A 14381-nucleotide genomic window follows, 5' to 3' on the forward strand; every position below is an offset into this window, starting at 1 on the left:
TTTTCATCATTTATGACCATGGCGATGGGCTATAGCCCATGGTCTCGAACGGGATACTATAGCATGCCGTTTTGCATCATCTTTGAGGATTTGAAAAAAAGACAAAAAATCACTCCGAGACCATGGGCTATAGCCCATCATCTCGGAGTCATTTTCGTCTTTTTTTCAAATCCTTGTTTTTCATCATTTATGACCATGGCGATGGGCTATAGCCCATGGTCTCGAACGGCATACTATAGCATGCCGTTTTCCATCATTTTTGAGGATTTGAAAAAAAGACGAAAATGACTCCGAGACCATGGGCTATAGCCCATGGTCTCGGAGTCATTTTCGTCTTTTTTTTCAAATCCTTGTTTTTCATCATTTATGACCATGGCGATGGGCTATAGCCCATGGTCTCGAACGGCATGCTTTAGTATTCCGTTTTGCATAATTTTTGAGGATTTGAAAAAAATACGAAAATCACTCCGAGACCATGGGCTATAGCCCATCGTCTCGGAGTAATTTTCGTCTTTTTTTCAAATCCTCGTTTTTCATCATTTATGACCATGGCGATGGGCTATAGCCCATGGTCTCGAACGGCATACTATAGCATGCCGTTTTCCATCATTTTTGAGGATTTGAAAAAAAGACGAAAATCACTCCGAGTCGAGACCATGGGCTATAGCCCATCGTCGAGGAGTCATTTTCGACTTTTTTTTTAAATCTTAGTTTTTCATCATTTATGACCATGGCGATGGGCTATAGCCCATGGTCTCGAACGGGATACTATAGCATGCCGTTTTGCATCATCTTTGAGGATTTGAAAAAAAGACAAAAAATCACTACGAGACCATGGGCTATAGCCCATCGTCTCGGAGTCATTTTCGTCTTTTTTTTCAAATCCTTGTTTTTCATCATTTATGACCATGGCGATGGGCTATAGCCCTTGGTCTCGAACGGCATGCTATAGTATTCCGTTTTGCATCATTTTTGAGGATTTGAAAAAAAGCCGAAAATCACTCCGAGACCATGGGCTATAGCCCATCGTCTCGGAGTAATTTTCGTCTTTTTTTCAAATCCTCGTTTTTCATCATTTATGACCATGGCGATGGGCTATAGCCCATGGTCTCGAACGGCATACTATAGCATGCCGTTTTCCATAATTTTTGAAGATTTGAAAAAAAGACGAAAATCACTCCGAGTCGAGACCATGGGCTATAGCCCATGGTCTCGGAGTCATTTTCGTCTTTTTTTCAAATCCTCGTTTTTCATCATTTATGACCATGGCGATGGGCTATAGCCCATGGTCTCGAACGGCATACTATAGCATGCCGTTTTCCATCATTTTTGAGGATTTGAAAAAAAGACGAAAATCACTCCGAGACCATGGGCTATAGCCCATCGTCTCGGAGTCATTTTCGTCTTTTTTTCAAATCCTTGTTTTTCATCATTTATGACCATGGCGATGGGCTATAGCCCATGGTCTCGAACGGCATACTATAGCATGCCGTTTTCCATCATTTTTGAGGATTTGAAAAAAATACGAAAATCACTCCGAGACCATGGGCTATAGCCCATCGTCTCGGAGTCATTTTCGTCTTTTTTTTCAAATCTTAGTTTTTCATCATTTATGACCATGGCGATGGGCTATAGCCCATGGTCTCGAACGGGATACTATAGCATGCCGTTTTGCATCATCTTTGAGGATTTGAAAAAAAGACAAAAAATCACTCCGAGACCATGGGCTATCGTCTCGGAGTCATTTTCGTCTTTTTTTTCAAATCCTTGTTTTTCATCATTTATGACCATGGCGATGGGCTATAGCCCATGGTCTCGAACGGCATGCTATAGTATTCCGTTTTGCATCATTTTTGAGGATTTGAAAAAAAGACGAAAATCACTCCGAGACCATGGGCTATAGCCCATCGTCTCGGAGTAATTTTCGTCTTTTTTTCAAATCCTCGTTTTTCATCATTTATGACCATGGCGATGGGTTATAGCCCATGGTCTCGAACGGCATACTATAGCATGCCGTTTTGCATCATCTTTGAGGATTTGAAAAAAAGACAAAAAATCACTCCGAGACCATGGGCTATCGTCTCGGAGTCATTTTCGTCTTTTTTTTCAAATCCTTGTTTTTCATCATTTATGACCATGGCGATGGGCTATAGCCCATGGTCTCGAACGGCATGCTATAGTATTCCGTTTTGCATCATTTTTGAGGATTTGAAAAAAAGACGAAAATCACTCCGAGACCATGGGCTATAGCCCATCGTCTCGGAGTAATTTTCGTCTTTTTTTCAAATCCTCGTTTTTCATCATTTATGACCATGGCGATGGGCTATAGCCCATGGTCTCGAACGGCATACTAAAGCATGCCGTTTTCCATAATTTTTGAGGATTTGAAAAAAAGACGAAAATCACTCCGAGTCGAGACCATGGGCTATAGCCCATGGTCTCGGAGTCATTTTCGTCTTTTTTTCAAATCCTCGTTTTTCATCATTTATGACCATGGCGATGGGCTATAGCCCATGGTCTCGAACGGCATACTATAGCATGCCGTTTTCCATCATTTTTGAGGATTTGAAAAAAAGACGAAAATCACTCCGAGACCATGGGCTATAGCCCATCGTCTCAGGAGTCATTTTCGTCTTTTTTTCAAATCCTTGTTTTTCATAATTTATGACCATGGCGATGGGCTATAGCCCATGGTCTCGAACGGCATACTAAAGCATGCCGTTTTGCATCATCTTTGAGGATTTGAAAAAAAGACAAAAAATCACTCCGAGACCATGGGCTATAGCCCATCGTCTCGGAGTCATTTTCGTCTTTTTTTCAAATCCTTGTTTTTCATAATTTATGACCATGGCGATGGGCTATAGCCCATGGTCTCGAACGGCATACTATAGCATGCCGTTTTCCATCATTTTTGAGGATTTGAAAAAAAGACGAAAATCACTCCGAGACCATGGGCTATAGCCCATCGTCTCGGAGTCATTTTCGTCTTTTTTTCAAATCCTTGTTTTTCATAATTTATGACCATGGCGATGGGCTATAGCCCATGGTCTCGAACGGCATACTATAGCATGCCGTTTTGCATCATCTTTGAGGATTTGAAAAAAGACAAAAAATCACTCCGAGACCATGGGCTATAGCCCATCGTCTCGGAGTCATTTTCGTCTTTTTTTCAAATCCTTGTTTTTCATCATTTATGACCATGGCGATGGGCTATAGCCCATGGTCTCGAACGGCATACTATAGCATGCCGTTTTCCATCATTTTTGAGGATTTGAAAAAAAGACGAAAATGACTCCGAGACCATGGGCTATAGCCCATGGTCTCGGAGTCATTTTCGTCTTTTTTTTCAAATCCTTGTTTTTCATCATTTATGACCATGGCGATGGTCTCGAACGGCATACTATAGCATGCCGTTTTCCATCATTTTTGAGGATTTGAAAAAAAGACGAAAATGACTCCGAGACCATGGGCTATAGCCCATCGTCTCGGAGTCATTTTCGTCTTTTTTTCAAATCCTCGTTTTTCATCATTTATGACCATGGCGATGGGCTATAGCCCATGGTCTCGAACGGCATACTATCGCATGCCGTTTTCCATCATTTTTGAGGATTTGAAAAAAAGACGAAAATCACTCCGAGACCATGGGCTATAGCCCATCGTCTCGGAGTCATTTTCGTCTTTTTTTCAAATCCTTGTTTTTCATCATTTATGGCCATGGCGATGGGCTATAGCCCATGGTCTCGAACGGCATACTATAGCATGCCGTTTTCCAAAATTGAAAAAAGACAAAAAAAATTGAAAAAAAGACGAAAATCACTCCGAGTCGAGACCATGGGCTATAGCCCATGGTCTCGGAGTCATTTTCGTCTTTTTTTCAAATCCTCGTTTTTCATAATTTATGACCATGGCGATGGGCTATAGCCCATGGTCTCGAACGGCATACTAAAGCATGCCGTTTTGCATCATCTTTGAGGATTTGAAAAAAAGACAAAAAATCACTCCGAGACCATGGGCTATAGCCCATCGTCTCGGAGTCATTTTCGTCTTTTTTTTCAAATCCTTGTTTTTCATAATTTATGACCATGGCGATGGGCTATAGCCCATGGTCTCGAACGGCATACTATAGCATGCCGTTTTCCATCATTTTTGAGGATTTGAAAAAAAGACGAAAATCACTCCGAGACCATGGGCTATAGCCCATCGTCTCGGAGTCATTTTCGTCTTTTTTTCAAATCCTTGTTTTTCATAACTATAGCCCATCGTCTCGTAGTCATTTTCGTCTTTTTTTCAAATCCTTGTTTTTCATCATTTATGGCCATGGCGATGGGCTATAGCCCATGGTCTCGAACGGCATGCTATAGTATTCCGTTTTGCATCATTTTTGAGGATTTGAAAAAAAGACGAAAATCACTCCGAGACCATGGGCTATAGCCCATGGTCTCGGAGTCATTTTCGTCTTTTTTTCAAATCCTTGTTTTTCATAATTTATGACCATGGCGATGGGCTATAGCCCATGGTCTCGAACGGCATACTATAGCATGCCGTTTTGCATCATCTTTGAGGATTTGAAAAAAGACAAAAAATCACTCCGAGACCATGGGCTATAGCCCATCGTCTCGGAGTCATTTTCGTCTTTTTTTCAAATCCTTGTTTTTCATCATTTATGACCATGGCGATGGGCTATAGCCCATGGTCTCGAACGGCATACTATAGCTGCAACACTGTATCACATGTAAAAGTCAAACCTCGACTTTTTGACAGACCCCGGGAAAAGTCACCGTTTGACTTTTTAAAAGTCAAATACTGACTTTTCTCAAGGGGGCGCTGTATTTTCTTTGTCTTGTCAATATTAAACCGAACGGGGATAAAAACGGTTAAAACACGTGGATTTAATGCAACATAACGCACGTCACTCGCCACCCTAACAATCCTGGGAATATTATGATAATATTGAATATTTTTCAATTAGTATTGTTTGAGACCGAGAGTTTTGATTAACATTTCCGACTACATGACGTCATGTCAGATTACTTCTGTCTGCCTGCCTGTCTGTCTATCTGTCTATCTATCTAACCGTGTGCTTGTCTACTATTCCGGCACTTTAATGAGTCATTTATGAAGGTTTCCAACGGAAATATATTATTATTATTTTTATTATTATTATTGCGTGACTCCATTTTGGATTGCGTCATGACGTCACTGAACGTCCGTCCACTTCCATGCAACGTCTACAGGCACTCTATTATGCTCCAGCGTCCTGCATCCGGATCTGAACGTAAACAAACCGTTTCCGTATCCGCTCTCTAAATAGACTCAGATTTGTTTGTTTTATGGCTGTTAATAATTAATTAATTTACTATATATAATGTACGTTTAATTTGTTATGTCAAATCTGATCGGAGTTGGTCAATCACTTTTGTTATTGTATATTTTACCTCTCGAGAAGTAGTCCTATTGACGTCACTACCTGTCTGTCTACCTACAGTACGATAACACTAGTGACGTGATTCAGGTAAGAGCTATGATTCTTTTCTAGCATACATCTATAGATAAATACATGTTTAATCTGCCCCACAACATGACACAACCGCCATGGCGTTATTTACATGTCGGGATGTGTAGGTTAGAATGTTGGCAGGTCTGTAAACGTTTTAATACTGCTTTTCTTTGTCTTTAGCATTTAGCTTTAGCATTTAGCTCAACTTTAGCTAACAACCATGGGAACTGGAGTAAGCTAAGCTGTGGGGGTCCCTAAAGCAATGGATCCCAAAGTGGGGTCTGGGGACCCCCAGGGGTCCTTGATGGAGTTGTCTGTCTGTCTGTCTGTCTGTCTGTCTGTCTCTGCTGTGTGTGTGTGTGTGTGTGTGTGTGTGTGTGTGTGTGTGTGTGTGTGTGTGTGTGTGTGTGTGTGTGTGTGTGTGTGTGTGTGTGTGTGTGTGTGTGTCTCTGTCTGTCTGTCTCTGCTGTGTCTGTCTGTCTGTCTGTCTGTCTGTCTGTCTGTCTGTCTCTCTGCTGTGTGTGTGTGTGTGTGTGTGTGTGTGTGTGTGTGTGTGTGTGTGTGTGTCTGTCTGTCTGTCTGTCTGTCTCTGCTGTGTCTGTCTGTCTGTCTGTCTGTCTGTCTGTCTGTCTGTCTCTGCTGTGTCTGTATGTCTGTCTGTCTGTCTGTCTGCTGTGTGTGTGTCTGTCTGTCTCTGTCTGTCTGTCTCTCTCTGGTGTGTGTCTGTGTGTCTGTCTGTCTGTCTGTCTGTCTCTGCTGTGTCTGTCTGTCTGTCTGTCTGTCTGTCTGTCTGTCTGTCTGTCTGTCTGTCTGTCTGTCTGTCTCTCTCTGCTGTGTGTGTGTGTCTGTCTGTCTGTCTGTCTAATGCATGTCAAACTGGGGGTCCTTGAAATTAAAATGGCGTTGAGAATCACTGCTAGAGCTGTACAAATACAAATCTTCTCTTATGGGGGTCCCTGGCATATCTGTTCAAATGGGGGTCCACAGGATAATTAGTCCTTGACATGAAAAAGTTTTATTTGTATATTTTTCATTTTCTGAAAAAGCAAAGATCCTCATAGTTAAGGGGTCCTTGCAAATAAAGCATTTGAGAATTGTGTTATTTTTATTTGAAAATAGCTGATCTAAAATGCAATGCATAGCAATGCGATTTGTTGTGGGCTTGTAGGTCTACTTTTGGGCAGTAATGTACAATGTAGAGTGTTGCATTCTCTGTTTTGTTTTCTCTTGCAGATCATTCCTATACCAACCTCATTCCTGCCAACCTCCCAAACCTACCACAATCTCTTTCAAACAAACCAAAGGCACTTTTAAGAGCCACGTGTATTGTCTGTCTCTCCCTCTCCTGTCACGCTGTATCTGTCTGTCTCTCTCGCCCTTTCTATTTGTGTGTCTGTCTATACCTTTGTTTGTCATCTACATCTGTTGTCTGTGTTTTGTACTTTTTACTCATCACCAGTGACTCCGAAGATCCGTTCGCGGACCTGGATGAGTTTGTTGATCAGCTAGAACAGAAGGACCAACAGAATGTATTAAACACTCTTGATGACTTGTTTCCACTGGAGTCACAAGGGGAGGCACCACCAGCATCTAAGAAGTCAAAGAGAAAGACACCTCAGCCGGTGGTGAAGTGGGCAAACAGAGATTGCGATGGAAACATCATCCCTGTGAGGCCCAGTTCAAGCAGGACACCGTCAAATCAGGGTCAGTATTGTTGTTGCATTAAATATATTTGAGAGATCTTGCTTATTTTGCCACTCAAATCAAGGAGTACAAAACAAGTAGTCACTAGTGTTGGGTAATTGAAAGAGATAAATTAAGACTTATACTAGTACATACAGTACTAAAGCAGTATACAAAACAAGATAATCAAAGTTGTCGTCATTGTGAGCTGGGACGGCACTGTTTCAGGCAGTAAAGCAACTGCTGAGCTGAAGTTTACCGGTTCAAACCCCAGCTCCCCCTTGGGTTAAGGCCTAATCATAGTTGAGTTTTCGGTGATGAGGTGACCACTGCTATCACCCAAAACTACAACATGACGTGACGTCACTGCACGGCGGTGAAGAGAAACCACCTCTCTCCCCAGCCCTTCTCTCTGTGTTTACTCACCACCGCTCCGGGCAATGTCATTGGTCTAGAAGTTGTTATGTTGGGCTGGCTATAGTGTATTTGATAATAGTTGCTCAGCTCGCACACACACACAGAAACACACTCGTCATGGCCAGGACCGTTGTGGTTTTGTGAGTGTGTGTGTGTGTGGGGGGGGAATGGGTGGCTGCGTATAAACAGTGACACTTGGTGGTGAAAAAACGCTATTTCCGTGCTCAGAGTGGCTGCACCACTCATAAATAGAATAGGAACAGAAAAGGACCAGAAAGGCATATAGCCAGTAGAGAGAAAACAATGGACGAATTTGAGGAAGTGTTGGCCATGGAGGGTAGGAGATATGAGCATGGTGATGGACTAACTTTCATCAAAACAATGGTGCCGGTTCGATTCCCCGGACGGGCAGGAAAAATCTGGGTCAGGAAGTGATTGGTCATCACTCACCCAACACCGCTGAAGTGCCCTTGAGCAAGTCACTCTGACTGAACCCCCAACTGCTCCAGTGGAGCTGCTTAGTGGCCAACGGTATAAGACTGATGTTGTTGTACTGGTCAGCTCCCAGGTTTTAATGTGTGTCTGTGTGTGTTTCTATGTGTGCAGGGCGTTGCTGAAAATGAGCATGCTCAGCTATACCCTGGGTAAATAAAGGAGGGAAAGAAAATGAATGGCGCTTCATTAATTTCATAGGCAATTGAACTGTTGTCCACTGAAATGTATACTAGTCATCTCAGGCTGGATAATAAGGTTGCCTGCCACTACTAGCCTTTAAACAAATAGGACATTGATTTTAGTCTTATGAATGTGAATGAGTGTTTCTTTTGTTATTTCTTCTGTTAGCAGCTGGTCCAAGTAGGAAGGATGTATCCCGTCAAAAGACTGTTCCTCCCTCTGTTCCTGACACTAACTATGAGGTCGCAGTTTCTCCAGATAATGTTGGTGTGTATTTCATTATCACATTTATATTTTATTGTAAGTTTGTAACAATCTGTCATCGAGTTCAAATGTTAATTACATGTTTGTATTTCAAATTATTCTCAACTACACTCTTCCCAGCCATTCCATGCATTATACTTTGTATATCATGTAAAACAGAAAGTGATTTTTGATTTTCAATATGCCGTAATATTTTAACAGAGAGTTTCATACAAGAGCTCCAGCTCTCACTGGGGGATGTTCAGGAAGCACCAACCGCATCAGCGCCTCTCCAGGCTTCTTCCGACTGGAGTACACGGAAGCGTCTCTTTGCAGAGAGATGGAGAGCAGAGAGACCCAGGCTAGTCAACAGTGCAGCAGCAAAAGAAAATGTAGCCCCACACATCTGCCAACAGTGTGCCATGAATCCAGCTGCTGTTCGCTGTCATGACTGCCAACCACGCCCCTACCTCTGTGCTGAATGTGACGTCATCACACACTCCAGATATGTGCTCCACAACAGAGATGCCATGACTGCCGGTTTCTACCAGCCGTTGTCTCCAACCACTTGCATTGTGGATAAGGCTACCTGCCATTGTGGTAAGTTCTTGTTTGTGAGTACACCGTAACATATTTAACTGACACGTTAAGCTTGTTAGTTTGATCACTTAAACAATACTTTGTTGTTTTCATTTTAAATGCATTTGCATGCCCCATGTCAATCAGCTTCCTGAGAATATATTGGAATACTTTTTCAGCAATCTATTTGACATTTCTCAAGAACAGATTCTGTCTCTTGTGGTCGTTCAAGCGATCATGATGTATTTCCTATTGAATTTATGATGTATGATTTTTTTCAGAGCGCTTTGTACCTGTGCAGATACCTGATTTAATTTGTAGTTGTCCAAAAGAGGCATTGAGGCTGAAGCCAGGGAAAGGGGTTTCTCTCATCACAATAAATGGTAAGGAACTGAAAGTCTTTAATAAAATCCTTCTTAAAACTCAAGTTTGTCTTCAGTACGTATATAAAATATATGCCACACCCACACTGTACCACCCTAACCCTGTGTGTGTGTGTGTGTGTGTGTGTGTGTGTGTGTGTGTGTGTGTGTGTGTGTGTGTGTGTGTGTGTGTGTGTGTGTGTGTGTGTGTGTGTGTGTGTGTGTGTGTGTGTGTGTGTGTGTGTGTGTGTGTGTGTGTGTGTGTGTGTGTGTGTGTGTGTGTGTGTGTGTGTGTGTGTGTGTGTGTGTGTGTGTGTGTGTGTGTGTTGCTCCCTAGGACGATATGATCTCCACATGCCCGACCTGAGTTGTGATGCATGCAACGCCACTTGGACTGCTGGAATAGATGCGTTAATTAACCGGAACTACTGGCCTGCTACGCTTCAGTTCGCCACCGTTTATGAGACGGATGTTTTCCATTCATTCGAACAGATGAAGATGGCATCACCAGGGTTGTCCTGCCAGGCCTTTTTAAGAATGCTTGATCAGCGCACTGTCCACTTTGGTCGTGTGAGTATTGAACTTCTGTAGCCTACAGAACATCTGTTTGTCATCTGGGTTGAATTGGCTGCTAATATAATGGTTGCACATTATTAGCTGTCGATTTCTTTATTTTTAAATAGACTGGGACGATCCTAAGAGATGCCTTTCAGAAATCCTTTTTTTGAGTGGGAAGCGGTGCAGTTTGAGCTGGAAAACCTCTGCAAGGAAGAGCCTTTCAAGTGTCCAGCATGCACACCGGACATGGTTGCATTATCAGTGGACGGAAATCGCAAACATTACCGTTTCAAGAATGCAGCCAGGTACTTCTAAATTAGTATATTGTAACACCATTTATCTAAATAAAAAAACAAGTCTAATATGCACCAAGTGTCCTCATACTGTAAGATATAGTAAGCTGTTCGTGTGCCGTTTTTGTTTTCTTCAGATCTGAGGAACCGGCTATCTTTGAAGGCAACTTCATAGCCAAGGATGAAGACGTGCACAGATTTGTGGAATACATACACCAGAAGACAAAGCATGTAAGCATGATTGGATTGCATACAATAATTATATGTGCACGAGTACATACGAAGGTTTTCATCTTTCATATTCCATAATGTAGAACTCCGGAAAAGGTGTTTGTGGAGGGGAGTGGACAGCAGCCAGAGAGACCTCCAGAAAATCTACCAGCTGTATAGATGAAGAGGGACTGGAACTCGCGGTGTGTCGGCATGGAGTGTTACTCTGTGCCCTAAATATGTACAGGGGAGAAATATATGCCTACCCCATGTACCTGCAGCAAAAGATGGCCAGCAGCCAAATCATTTTTTTTTGTTTTGTATGGATGTGACATGCAGATATTGGCCCTACCTCAAAAACGTTTCAGATCAATGTCCAGAGCTGAAGCATCTTTTGAACATGAAGCCATTTCTTTCTGTGTTTCATGCCAAAGCCCATGATTTCAAATGTGAGGTAAGGAAACATTGCCATTGGATTGAATGACTATCAGAACACTAGTACGTGAATGTCGCGGCTTGTCGCCATCATCTGAGCATTGTATTTGTTGTATATTTACCCAGGTGAAATGGAGTGGGCAATACCAGGATGGCGCGGGTCAGACACTAGGGGAGGAGGTAGAGCAATGCAATGCCTTCCTCTCTAGGATTGCAGTGACCACAAAACACATGTCAAAAGCAGGTGAGGTGACCACATACAGCACTACCTGTAAAGAAAAAACATTACTTAAGTGTACTTAGGATGTTAACATTTATTGTCTCCACCAGCCGAAGGCATGGGGAGAGTATGTTTGTCTGTGTCCATCCGTGTGTGTGTGTCCATCCATCCGTGTACAGCGAATCTCCGGCACTGTTGGCTCAGCCGATGCCAAACTGTGCACACACACTCCCTGGATGCCAACGACACACCTCTGCCCCAATTATTACACAATGGCCTGGTATAGCGTCATGAGGCCGATTTTTTGCAAAACTAATTTCTTTATATTTTTTGATAATGTTGATATCAATTTCTTTTGGCAGGACGCAACGACATGTTAACCCTCATGGCTATGAACTGGAATCGGAAAAAGTGTGACAATTTAGCCACCGCACTGGCTCGCCGGTATCAGAAGGTAATGACATCAATAACGTTCTTTTAGATGTTGAATATCCCGACATGTTAGAGACAACATTTGTTTTATTGGCTATGATTCTTTGTCATTGTAGACCAGCAAGGCTCTTCAAAGCCACTTACAGAACCTTGAGTCGATGAAGGTCGAATTTGCAGTGGCAGAGAGCCAGTTGGAAGAGTGGGTCCAGGATGTAAAGGAGTGGGCTGAAGGTATAAGGCTGTTCTCATTAAATGCTTTTGCCAGGTGACATCAGTAGAGAATGTAATGTTAACTTCCACTCACATTGTGCCTTGTACTCATCCTCTACTGCAATCTTGCCATGAACACATTAGGCAACAAAGTCTTATGCGCACACATATGGTATGAGACGGGTACATAGGCAGGGCTCAATGTATTCAGAAAAATGCACATAAAGTGCACAAAGACCTGCACACCGTCTGCACTTGCAATACAAACTTTATTTAGGCAACGTTTCTTTGACCGAAACGTTGCCACGGACACATTTGTCTGTATGGACATATTATGACCCCTGGATGGTCTGGACCTGACCGCTCAACTCAATAACAGACTGCTAACAAATCCACCCGCTTTGAATGTGATCAACCCGATAATCACCAGTGGCAGTAGTCTGGGGTTCCTAATTAGGAAACACAGAAGTGACTGCGCTTCTCCGTACTTGTAGTTATGTTTAGGTTAGTGTATGAGGTGGGTTGTTCTCAGTAGGCTCCCAGCATGTGCAGTAGGTCGATACGATCGTCTTGATAAGTAACCTACTGGTGATTATCGGTTGATTTTCAGTCGAATCTGCTAGACAAATCCAACACTCAGCACCTGGCTCTTATCAATCTGCATTGCTTTAAAAACAATATCCAAACACATTGTCATCTACAGCTGAAAAGTACAAAATAAATTCTAGGAATCTGTGTCATGTTTGTGTCTCTTGCTACCAAAATATATAGTCGGAATTCCGACACTGACAAAGGCCTGCGCGCAGAAACGCGTCTGCCTGGTTTGACTGCTGCTGTGGATTCTAACTTTATTAAACAAGACTACTACTATTACTGAGAGTCTGGATTTCATTATCTTTCTATACGTATTCCCTGAATCTGCACCATGCCTGAACACTCACAGACTCAACTTGGGTTGACCGAGCCTTTCCCTTACAGTTAATCATACATGTTTGCAGGAATATAATTCAGCTATATTTGAATTAAGATAAATATTGTGTATGTGTGTGTATATATTACAGTAACCAGTGAATAAATTAATGTGGTAATACATAGTGTGCTATTAATGTGGTAACATGTAGTAAGAGTGTGCTCTAAATGTAGTAATAGTGTTGTAATAGTGTGCTATAAATGTGGTAATAGTGTTGTAATAGTGTGCTATAAATGTGGTAATAGTGTGCTATAAATGTAGTAATAGTGTGCTATTACATAATACACATAGTAATACAAAATAACACTTGTGTGAAGTGAGGGGCGCTCTTATTATCTCATTCTGGCCAATCACAATTTGTGAACTCACTTTTGTCTTCAATGTTTGTGTTACACAAGGTTGGTGTACAGAAACACTGAAAGCTATACCCTCAACAATGGAAACAATGACCTGTTAGGAGCACAGCCAATCCAGAGCCAGTTCACTGATACCACTTTTCTGACAGATAGTTTGGTTAGCATCAGCTCACAACTAACAGGCCTACTGACCTTTTTTCATGAAAGAATTCATAGCATTGACACTACTATATCCTATCCTATACTGTATTGCCATACAGTATAGGCTTTATTAGGGTTCGGCTTGGGTCATTTATGGGTTGATTATGGGGATAATGGGGTCTAAAGTGTTCCAAATTATAAAGGATGACTATGTATGGTACATGTAAATATATTGAACATGTTTGGCTATTAAATACCCCCTCAAACATTTGACTGATTTCATCATATAGCTTGGCTCTGAAATGGTCTGAGAGAGTATATGTTTTATGAGACTGGGTTTGGAAGGCAATCAAGATTATATTTTGTCGTGGCACAACAGTGAAGACATCTTTGGAAAAGTCTTGACTGGTAGAGAAACGTATTTGAGGGTGAGTATCGTGTGTGGTTCCTGTTCAGTGCTCATCACAGACGCCCTTTGAACCTGACACTGATTGAAGGCTTGTAAGTCAGCATCAAAATGTGCTAGAGACAATGAGGCACTGAATATTCATTGTGAACAGATTAACCAGGTATGTTCATATAAATACCTATAGTAGGAGTATAAATAGAATATCTCCTGTCGTGGAAAGATCACTAGCTACTATAGCAGCTACTATAGCTACTATAGCACCAAGATCCTTTGGTGCTATAGTAGACGGATTCTTCTTTTGTTTTTCACTTCTGTAATTATGAGTGTTCTTCAGTACTGTAGTACCACCTGGTATGGATGTTTGTCTGTAGCCTTAAAGTCACAACTGCTGCAACAACTAAACATTTGTTCAAAGATTGTTGGACAACCACTGCATAGGCTCTACATCCACGTATGATAACAGCATCCTAAGGTTAGCAAGGAATACTAGCCATGTTTGCATGGAGAGTATAGGTTGCTGCCTTCAGGAAGGAGATATGGTGTTGAATGGAGAGTATAGTCTGCTGCCTTCAGGAAGGAGATATGGTGTTGAATGGAGAGTATAGTCTGCTGCCTTCAGGAAGGAGATATGGTGTTGTATGGAGAGTATAGGCTGCTGCCTTCAGGAAGGAGATATGGTGTTGTATGGAGA

At 42.0% G+C, this 14381-nt stretch overlaps 1 protein-coding gene and 2 long non-coding RNA genes across 3 annotated transcripts; all 3 read left to right on the forward strand.

The window, feature by feature from the left end:
- Positions 1–8760: 8760 nt before the first annotated feature.
- On the forward strand, positions 8761–10163 carry LOC306931162. The gene is made up of 4 exons (XR_013790981.1): positions 8761–9115; positions 9376–9477; positions 9794–10026; positions 10140–10163. It is a non-coding gene; the product is annotated as an uncharacterized lncRNA (long non-coding RNA).
- Positions 10164–10187: 24 nt separating this feature from the next.
- On the forward strand, positions 10188–10744 carry LOC306930892. The gene is made up of 3 exons (XR_013790925.1): positions 10188–10319; positions 10445–10538; positions 10622–10744. It is a non-coding gene; the product is annotated as an uncharacterized lncRNA (long non-coding RNA).
- Positions 10745–10847: 103 nt separating this feature from the next.
- LOC306930856 (uncharacterized protein) lies at positions 10848–13760 on the forward strand (the record flags this gene model as incomplete). The annotated part of the gene is made up of 5 exons (XM_079511952.1): positions 10848–10971; positions 11079–11196; positions 11535–11626; positions 11721–11835; positions 13738–13760. Exons 1-5 carry the CDS (start codon positions 10918–10920, stop codon positions 13758–13760), a joined length of 402 nt encoding a protein of 133 aa, XP_079368078.1. The 5' UTR covers positions 10848–10917.
- Between the last annotated feature and the right edge of the window lie 621 nt (positions 13761–14381).

Source organism: Electrona antarctica, assembly GCF_951216825.1.
Source record: "Electrona antarctica genome assembly, chromosome: 10".
Taxonomy (NCBI): Eukaryota; Metazoa; Chordata; class Actinopteri; order Myctophiformes; family Myctophidae; genus Electrona; species Electrona antarctica.